The 10,901-nt window shown below is 40.9% G+C and overlaps 1 protein-coding gene across 22 annotated transcripts in view; it reads left to right on the top strand.

Annotated features, from left to right (window-relative positions):
* Positions 1-4,585, top strand: part of Piezo (piezo type mechanosensitive ion channel component) — a 139,549-nt gene extending 134,964 nt beyond the window's left edge. For all 22 annotated transcript variants that reach the window (XM_070102432.1, XM_070102435.1, XM_070102449.1 and 19 more), the window contains 3 exons: positions 1,046-1,259; positions 2,663-2,783; positions 4,330-4,585. In XM_070102432.1, coding sequence (XP_069958533.1) covers positions 1,046-1,259; positions 2,663-2,783; positions 4,330-4,494 — 500 coding nt within the window. In that variant the 3' untranslated portion in view covers positions 4,495-4,585. The remainder of the gene's footprint in view (positions 1-1,045; positions 1,260-2,662; positions 2,784-4,329) is intronic.
* The last annotated feature ends 6,316 nt before the right edge of the window (positions 4,586-10,901 follow it).

The raw sequence follows: 10,901 nt of genomic DNA, 5'->3' as shown, positions 1-10,901 counted from the left end.
AAACCCACTGTGAAAGAGTAGTGAAATTCCAAGCGCTTTCGTGACTACTCACATTCTGGCAAGACAGTGTTGGAGTGAATGATGGTGAAAGTTTCTTTTTCTGGCCACCCTGCCATTGTGGGAATCGGCCAGTGTGTTAATAAAACAAATATGTATAGATAGTGTATTCATGAGGTAGCACTTAGCCTTTAGGCGAAAATGGGAGGTAATCAAGTTTGATCTAAATGGAAGGGTAAATCCAGTTGCTTGAATAAATCTCACCAGTGCCAGGCACTCAGAGGTTATACTACAAGTGTAAGAGGTCAGAAGACTTCTCACAGTTAAGCTTTAGAAACAATGGCACCTGTGAAAAGTTAAATTTAATAGTGAACCCCTTGTTTATTTTTCTCCTGGTATTTACCTGGAGTTTTTTTTCTTTTTTTTAACCTTAGGGAACTTATGAAAGGTGAACAATCATATAGAGAAAACAGTGAAACTGATATGTAGACCCTCAATTTAACTGACTTTGGAAATGTAGAACAGAATCTGCTAAGTCACTTAATTGTCAAACCACAAACCAGATGCACAAGTTACAATTATTCATCATCATGGAAAAACAATCGCATCTCTGTTCACCAAAGTTGTCATTGTGGCCAATAAAGTGATTGTTTTTATCTTACTTCAATACACCATAAAATTAAGTTTTTATCAGAGTCCACTCATTTTAGTCTTCATTGATTTACAAAAATAAAATTTCATTCTATAAGATAAAAAAAAAATCCTAAATCTTCCACAAATAGGATTTTTTTTCCTGGGCACCCCGCAGTTTGAAGGTTAAGATCCTGTTCTTTATCATATATAGTGTTCCTTCATGGAAAGAGCCATGATGCTGGTAATTGTTCTTGCTCCATGGAATTAAGTTGACCCTGTTTCTTGGATCAACCCAGATTTCCTCATATCCCCCACATGCTGTATGACCTCAGTGAGTTTTTGCACCTCCCCATGAACATGACTATATTAAGCATGATATGCTCTCTATCTAATAAAATTAATTTTACATGTGCAGAAAAGAAGAGAGGCTTTGTAGACCTGAAGTTCACTCTGCAATCTGCCGGGTTCAAGAATCTGTCATCAAGACAGCAGTGGTGGGAGGTAGAGGAAGATTGTACCAACGGTTACTATGACTGGATGCCTGGTGGGCGTCAGTGCCACTTTCTCACTGTATACACATTCAGTGACAAAGCATTCCCCAAGGGTCTCAGTTTTATTTCAGGCGGCGGGTAAATTTCTAACTTTTATACTTTGTGTATGAATATGTACATAGCTCTTATTAGATTATATACACAGTACATACTAACATCAAATTAGGTAAAGAACAAAAGGGCACAATACTATGACTGGAACAATATACAAATTCCCTACACATAAAAGACATTTCAGTCCGACTTAGACCATTTACAAGTGTGACTTGTAAGTGGTTCAAGTCGGACCGAAACGTCATCCTATACCTCTTCATGTTTATGTAGTTATAAATTTGATTTTATTAAGTATGGAATATGAAAGGAGTAAAATATTGGGATTAGTGTATCAGACTTTAATGGGCAGTAATATAATTTTCAGGATGCATATTAAATAAAACTGGTTGCCTTTGTTGAGGTTCATTAGTTCATTGAAAAGTTATCACACGAGAGGTTTTTAAAAACCAAAAGTAATGTAAGGGTGGAGTATATGGCGAGTAAAAGAGGTTGAGGGAGTGTAAAAGGAGAATGAGATGAAAATTTATGAAAATAGGTTGAGAAAACCTAGAGAATGAATGGACTTAACAGTTAAAAACAAGAGAGGAGCTAGTAGATGGACAGTTGAGGTTTTGGGAAGATGGAGGGAATATTTTGAGAAGCTGTTAAATCTTTATGAAGAAAGGGAGGCAGCAGTTTTGTGCATAGGCCAGGGAGCTTTAACATCTTTCAGAAGTGAGGAAGAGCCAAATGTGAGAGCGCTGGAAGTGTGTGAGGTAGTGGGTAAAATAAGAGTATAGCAGTTGGGATTGATGAGGTCAAGACAGTATTGTTAACATTAGATTTTAGAGTGGCTGGTACTTTTATTCAATAAATATATGAAAGAGGGAAAGGTACCTAGGAATTGGCAGTGTGTATGCATAGTTCATTTGTATAAAGGAAAGGGGGATTAAAAGAGAGTGTAAGAATTACAGGGAAATAAGCTTGTTGAGTATACCAGATAAAATGTATTGTAATTATTATTGAAAGAATTAAGGGTAAGATGGAAAGCAAGATTACAGATGTACATGGAGGTGTTAGGAAGGGTAGGGGATGTGTAGACCAGGTGTTCACATTGAAGCATAAGATAAAGAATATTTAGGTAAGGGTAAGGAAGTTTTCATTGCATTTATGGATTTAGAAAAGGCATATGACAGTGGATAAGGGAGCAATATGGCAAAATCCATTAACTGTTCTTGGAAAAAAGAATTAAGCTATTAAATATTTTATGTAAATTTGTAGTAAATTATCATGGTTGGACTGCAAAACATAAAGCATGGGAAGTAAAGCTTCATTAAGTCAGTGACTTTACACAACTTGACTTAGAGAGAAACAGTATAAATAAAAGTTTTTAAAGTGTGTCTTGACCACTTGTTGACAAGTCTTTTACTGTTATATTTTTGTTACAGGATTGTGGGGATGTACACTACACTAGTGCTGGTGGCTGGAAAGATGCTGCGTGGATACTTCGCTGGATCTGCCATGAAAATAATGTTCGATGATTTACCCAATGTTGACCGTATTTTGCAGGTGAGTGCAGTTAAGATTCTGAAGATAAGTTATGATAGGATGATGGAATAGTAATACAGGAGGGTCCTGTTTGTATGTCTTTTAGGCTCCCAACCTCATACGATAAACAAAAATCGCTGGCAGGTGGAAAAAGAGCCTCTTTTTCATTATTGAATGTGTGTAATGCCAGATAACATGTTTATACTCTCATATGTTAAATGCTCAATACAGTTAGGCATAAAAAAAAGCAGAGAAAGTAAAATAAATACACAGTACATACAATACTTGCCTTAAAATTTAGCACTGGTCGCCATTCCTTTATGAAACTGTCGTGTGGAAATGGCAGAAAAGTGGTAAAAGCATCAAACATAATGGCTTAATTGTAAGCCAACGAAAAGGTGGAAAACTGAGAAGAGGATGCTGTATACACTAGGCCCTCCTGTATATGTGATAGTACTAATTTAGTCTTATTTGCCCTCATTAAAGCTTAACACTGCATGACAGTAATAATCCATTCATTTGACAATGTGAATATTTCTTACCATTAGCTAAGGGAACATAATAAACTTATTCAAATTCAGGACTGATGCTTAGAATCATAAACTAGCTATATCATTGCTCTGTAACAAGTGACAGGTTGGTACAGTCTTGTGATTAGTGCCTAAAGGATTTACAGCTGGATATCATGATAATAGTAATGAACAAATAAATGCATTCCTTTTTATCAGGGTTTAAAGTTTATTACACATGATTTAGGAATTCATGTACTCTTCTGATGGTGGAAAATACATGAAAACCTGAGTACATTTATAGTTTTATATAAATAGAATTACTTGTGTAATAATAGTTTAATTTATAGATATTTAGTCTTTTCATTGTCTAATGCTTTAAAAATTATAAGTTATCCTTACCAAAATAAAGAACAGGGATGTTGAGATGTTTACAGTCATTTGAGTTCTGATATAAGAACATAAGAACATAAGAACGAAGGAACACTGCAGAAGGCCTACTGGCCCATGCGAGGTAGGTCCAAGTCCCTACCGGCTTAAGCCAATGCACCCAACCTAGTCAGGTTAGGTCACATTGACTTAAGGGAGGAACACGGCAACCGACCTGTTAGCACAAGCTATCAGGTCTAACTCACACCCACCCACATCTACTCATGTATTTATCCAACCTATTTTTAAAGCTACACAACGTTCTGGCCTCTATAACGGTACTTGGGAGTTTGTTCCACTCATCCACAACTCTATTACCAAATACAGGTGGGAAATAGCCAACGTATTAAAAAAGCATGTACACTGTACATATATATATGCTGTACATTAGTTCCATGTAGGATTGTCACAATTTAAAAAAATTTTGGTTAGAATTACTTAAACGTAGGGAGGAGCGGATACCATATATTTTTGGTTGATACCATTACTCGGTTATAGGCGAATACCGATACTCTCAAAATTATCAGATGCCTAAAGATACAGCCTTACTTAAAAGGTTGAAATACTTTTATGTTAACAAGTTTGACCATTTTCTTGACATTTGTCTTGTATATTTTTTCCATCCTCAGCTCTGCCTTGACATTTACTTAGTGCGAGAGAGTAGTGAACTTGAGCTTGAAGAAGACCTCTTTGCTAAGTTAGTCTTCCTCTTCCGCTCACCGGAGACTTTAATCAAATGGACTCGACCGCCAGAAGAAGAAACCCCTGAAGAAGATGATCCCCAGCTGGAATAAAGTGGATAAGCTTTGTATTAGACATTTTATGGCAGGAATGCCAGTGAATATTATCAAAGCTTTGTATTTTGTTAGTTATCTATCACTTTTTGTTTAAAAAAGACTTGCAAATGAACAGTGAAAAAAAATTAGAGGAATTATTTTGAACAAGGGCAGGATAATCTTCCTTGCCATTGAATAATCAGTCATTATTTGACCTTGCAACTGTGAGAGAATGAACATTAACTTGAGACTAAGTTGTTGAAAATTAAACGGAGCAAATTCAATATGCAGTTATTTTGAACAAATTCAGTCCGAAGTCCTTTTGAGCAAATTTAATGTGCAGTCTTTGTAAACATATGCAATATGCAGTCCTTGTGACCTTTGTATTGTTGAAGTGTTTGCAAGTACAGTAGTCAATTTTCACCATTTTTTTTTTGTCAGGCTGCCATAATGCATGTACATTAAGCTGTAAATAAGAAATATCACACACACGCACAAAGCTTTTTAAGTAGGGTAGTGTAATTTACAAATTTTATGCGATATGCTAGGCAGAAAATGTAACGATTTAATGTCGGTTTTACAATGTAAATGGTAAATTTTACTTGATTAAACATATAGGCAATGAAAAGGTTCCTAATTCATCATTGATAGATATTGAGTTAGCTTTAACGACTGTGGGTAATTATTGTGAGCTTAGAGTAGTATTGGCTGAGAGAAATTTTTAAATAGCTATTTGTGGAATGTGGCTTTATGATTAGAATATTTTTCATAGATATTTGATTCTAACCAGAATTAACCATTGTTAGGAACTCATAGGAAAATGATTTTGGGGCCTCCACTTCTAACCCCATCCCCCCCATCATACACTGAATCAAAAAATTAGTAAATTATAATATTATGATACTTAGCAGTTGTTTAAGTCAGCTAGAGTGGTAAATGGTTGGCCTACAGCCATTTTTATACATGTCTAGTATTTTTTTACAGCTTGGTTTTCCCCAGGCAAGACTCAGAGGTAGCTGCCAGATAGTGTTGTGATGAACTTCGTTTTATGATTGAGTATTTCTGAAAAGAACAACTTTAAACTTGATCTTCCTCGCTGTCCTCGAGTCACAACTACAAGTACTTGTATTACACAGGTTCTTAACTTAGTTTCACTTTTTCATTAATTAGGTAGTGAATGGGGAGTAGCCAGCTAGCTAGTAGCCTTTGTATTAGATGGTAAATAGGGCATTGTTTAATAAAAAGGCTCTTATTGGTACATGCTTCATTGTCCAATTATCTTGTGCTTTCACTGAAGCATAACTTCCCTTCCCCTACTGTTTTAACAGTTATTATCAACACTTACACAGTCAAGAACTACCACTTTTCATCACAGTTGTGGCATTATCCTTCCCTTTGCTGCTTCCACAAGAGAACATATTTCCTCATTTTTATGCTGCAAGATATGGATAAGCCTTCAAATTTAAGGGCTACTGTAAGATATGAATAGACTCAGATTGTAGGGATGTAAGATGTGGATAGGCCACAAAATTGCAGGGATGTTATAAAAGTGCATAATTTACATAAAATGGAGAGAGAGAGAGAGAGAGAGAGAGAGGGGGTTAGCCAGTTGTACAAAGGAGTGGCTAGCTGACTGGGAGTTAGTAGGAGTGAGCGTGCATGTGTGTGTGTTGTATGTGTGTGTGCATGTGAGTGTTGTATGTGTGCGTGCATGTGTGAGTGTTGTATGTGTAAAGACTGTATCAAAATAAAAGTACGTTTGAAAATAATCATGAATTGATGCTGATATGATGTGAAATTTCTTATCTATGAATAAAATAAAAAAAAAAAAGTTTATTGTATTAATCAACATTTACACTACAATAATTTAATGAAAAAGTTATGACAAACAGAATTAATCTTCAATAATTTGAAAATATAGTTGCCATTAATATAATTAGTATTTTGTGTTTAACAAAACTTTTACCTTGTCTGAACAATTGTACAGAATTGATGAGGGCTCCCGGACACCCTGCTAGGCTCCTGGACACCCTGCTAGGCTCCCGGACACCCTGCTAGGCTCCCGGACACCCTGCTAGGCTCCCGGACACCCTGCTAGGCTCCCGGACACCCTGCTAGGCTCCCGGACTCCCTGCTAGGCTCATGGACACCCTGCTCGGCTCATGGACACCCTGCGAGGCTCCTGGACTCCCTGCTAGGCTCCCGGACTCCCTGCTAGGCTCCCGGTCTCCCTGCTAGGCTCCCGGTCTCCCTGCTAGGCTCCCGGTCTCCCTGCTAGGCTCCCGGTCTCCCTGCTAGGCTCCCGGTCTCCCTGCTAGGCTCAAGGACACCCTGCTAGGCTCCCGGACTCCCTGCTAGGCTCCCGGACACCCTGCTAGGCTCCCGGACTCCCTGCTAGGCTCCCGGACTCCCTGCTAGGCTCCCGGACTCCCTGCTAGGCTCACGGACACCCTGCTAGGCTCCTGGACACCCTGCTAGGCTCCGGGACACCCTGCTAGGCTCCCGGACTCCCTGCTAGGCTCCCGGACTCCCTGCTAGGCTCAAGGACACCCTGCTAGGCTCATGGACACCATGCTAGGCTCCCGGACACCCTGCTAGGCTCCCGGACTCCCTGCTAGGCTCCCGGACTCCCTGCTAGGCTCAAGGACACCCTGCTAGGCTCCCAGACTCCCTGCTAGGCTCACGGACACCCTGCTAGGCTCACGGACACCCTTCTAGGCTCCTGGACACCCTGCTAGGCTCCCGGACTCCCTGCTAGGCTCAAGGACACCCTGCTAGGCTCACGGACACCCTGCTAGGCTCCCGGACTCCCTGCTAGGATCAAGGACACCCTGCTAGGCTCATGGACACCATGCTAGGCTCATGGACACCCTGCTAGGCTCATGGACACCCTGCTAGGCTCATGGACACCCTGCTAGGCTCATGGACACCCTGCTAGGCTCATGGACACCCTGCTAGGCTCATGGACACCCTGCTAGGCTCCTGGACTCCCTGCTAGGCTCATGGACACCCTGCTAGGCTCAGGGACCCCCTGCTAGGCTCATGGACACCCTGCGCGGCTCCTGGACACCCTGCTAGGCTCCCGGACTCCCTGCTAGGCTCACGGACACCCTGCTAGGCTCCCTGACTCCCTGCTAGGCTCATGGACACCCTGCTAGGCTCCCGGACTCCCTGCTAGGCTCAAGGACACCCTGCTAGGCTCCCGGACTCCCTGCTAGGCTCAAGGACACCCTGCTAGGCTCATGGACACCCTGCTAGGCTCATGGACACCCTGCTAGGCTCATGGACACCCTGCTAGGCTCATGGACACCCTGCTAGGCTCAAGGACACCCTGCTAGGCTCAAGGACACCCTGCTAGGCTCAAGGACACCCTGCTAGGCTCATGGACACCCTGCTAGGCTCATGGACACCCTGCTAGGTTCCTGGACGTCTTGTAAATCTCGGTTACATATAATACAATATTTTATGTATCTGCATTTCATTATTTCCATGTTATATTTTGCCTGGTGAGAGGCTTTTGATCCAAGGATCAAAATGAACCTGATTTACTTCTCATTTCCCAGGTGCAGGGGACACCCTGCTGAGGTAGGGTGTCCCAAAAAAAAAAAGAAGGAACACTTTCATCATCATTCAACCCATCACTGTCTTACCAGAGGCATGTCTAGACTGCTGTTAAAAATAAAAATAAAAGTGCACCATAACTCCACTCTTCCTTCAGTCATATTTGATCTGCAAGACTTAGTGGTGTTGATTCAACTTTGGGATGACATGTTTTATTTTGTACACTCTGAGGAAGGATTCCCTTGTAATGAGAAGCATTTAATGCAGTGGTCTCCTTCCCTGGATGTGGCCCACAACAGGTAACTAACTACCAGCTATGGTACCTATTTCTTGCTAGGTGAATATTGGCAGTACAGGAGGAGGGTCTCACTTATACAGCAGGTTAGCTTCCAGGCTGCTGCTGTAAAGTGAAAATTGCTGTAAAGTGAAACATAGCCTTTCACTTTCGAATGCATATAACAGCTTGAAAATGTATTTGCAATATTACATAGTGAGCAATAGAGCTAGGCTTGAAAAATGCTGATGCACACATTACTTGCCTTAAAATACTTTTGTTCTAGCTTAGTGAAATGTAAATGTATGTATTACAGGAAGTCTGAATTAATGAAGAATGGGCATAATTAAAAACTGCTGCATTAGCTGTGAAACAAGACCTGCTTGTAACTAAACTAGTGAGAGGTTACAAGTCTTGTGTAGTTCATAAGTCTCTTGAAGACTGTGAACCTAATGCTCTACCACTCAAGTACCAGTCCTTGGAGATCTTAAACATTTACCTAGTATAGATGTATGTAGCTTTATGCAGACATGTTCAGCTCTGTGGCAACTGTACTGAGATCAAGTAAACCATTAACACTTAATTCAGCATGATAGGAATCTTTCAGTAATTTCTGAAAAGCAATGATATACAGTGAGTGTAGTGCATATAGGAAATTACAAATATTTCAGTGGGATATCACATGTTAGTGAATCTGTATAGAGTGAATCTTCAATGACTGCTATACAGTGTATTACCACTTAATAAAAGAACTCCGCTACCTCTTAAAACCTGCCTAAGTTAACCCAAATGTTGCATTATCTTGTTTAAAATACTTATCATTAGTAGTCCCTCAAGGGAGGTTCCTTGATGCTGGTGAGGGCTCTTGCTCTAGGGAATTGGATCTGTACTCCAATTACCTGAATTAAGACTGAATACCTTCCATCTTCCCCCCCCCCACAGATGCTGTATAATCCTATGGGTTTAGCACTCCCTCATCAATATAATATTGGGCTCAGATCACTCCCTACTGTATTTCTTAAATCTTGAAATCTATTGTATTTCATGCCTTTACCTTATTTTACTGCATATTCAAATTGGTTTGACATATTAGGTTGTGAATTATGATGTTAGTTTTTGTGATCTATAAACCATATTATAAATGCAATCTGGGTTTAGCACTTAGTTATGATTATAATAATACTATAAATGTGATTTTAAAATTTGTTGATATTGCATATAAAAGACTAACCATGCAGTGGGTGGGGCTTGAACCTGTGGCTAGTGAGTGGGTAAAACTCCAGGCCAGTGTGTTGGGAGTGTTTGCTGTAGTGTTAGTACGATTTCATGAGTTTAGAAGAGACAAGATAGGAAGGTGACAGTGTAACGTTATGTAACATGTGATATCTGTGGGGGTTATGTTCCAAGGACCTGCCACAGGTACTGCAACCCTGAATACCAGCGAACCCTATATACATGTCGTTTTTCGTTTGCATGCATAACTATTATAAAGTTCAATGGATAAATTATACACAAATAGAGAATAATCACTTTTTGACTAATAGGAATCACTTTTGCTTCTCTCAGGCAGTGAACTACCGCCACCATCACTACTTTTGTACTTTGAGGTCATTATTAAGCAGAATTAAGAGTTATTTTTGAGCCAAGGTAAACGGCAGATACCAGACCCGTGGATAACGGGGTCTTACTCTAGTTGACTTGGCTGATTATGTTGTGTTTTAGGCAAAACTTAAAGCTAACTCCTTACTTACATTTTACATAAATAGATAAATTTTTAATTGTCCTATATTTAATATCAGTTTTGTAGATACTACTGTATAATTAATTTATTCACTTCTCATATAAATTAAGTCAAACATTGATAAACACAAGTATGTACCTTAAAACTGTACACTTTGTGATGGGTGTGGGGAGGTTGTTTGGTGTGTGGGGAGGTTGTGTGGTGTGTGGTGAGGTGTGGTGTGTGAAGAGGTTGTGTGGTGTGTGGGAAGGCTGTGTAGTGTGTGGAGAGGTTGTGTGGTGTGTGGGGAGGCTGTGAGGTGTGTGGGGAGGCTGTGAGGTGTGTGGGGAGGCTGTGAGGTGTGTGGGGAGGCTGTGAGGTGTGTGGGGAGGCTGTAAGGTGTGTGGGAAGGCTGTGTGATGTGTGGGGAGGCTGTGTAGTGTGTGGGGAGGCTGTGTATGTGTGGGGTGGTTGTGGTATGTGTGGGGAGGTTGTGGTATGTGTGGGGAGGTTGTGGTATGTGTGGGGAGGTTGTGGTATGTGTGGGGAGGTTGTGGTATGTGTGGGGAGGTTGTGGTATGTGTGGGGAGGTTGTGGTATGTGTGGGGAGGTTGTGGTATGTGTGGGGAGGTTGTGGTATGTGTGGGGAGGTTGTGGTATGTGTGGGGAGGTTGTGGTAGGTGTGGGGAGGTTGTGGTATGTGTGGGGAGGTTGTGGTATGTGTGGGGAGGTTGTGGTATGTGTGGGGAGGTTGTGGTATGTGTGGGGAGGTTGTGGTATGTGTGGGGAGGTTGTGGTATGTGTGGGGAGGTTGTGGTATGTGTGGGGAGGTTGTGGTATGTGTGGGGAGGTGGTGGTATGTGTGGGGAG

Source organism: Cherax quadricarinatus, chromosome 81 (genome assembly GCF_038502225.1).
Source record: "Cherax quadricarinatus isolate ZL_2023a chromosome 81, ASM3850222v1, whole genome shotgun sequence".
NCBI classification, from domain to species: Eukaryota; Metazoa; Arthropoda; class Malacostraca; order Decapoda; family Parastacidae; genus Cherax; species Cherax quadricarinatus.
Note: the sequence above shows the minus strand (reverse complement) of the source record. Positions and strands in the feature narration are given on the sequence as shown.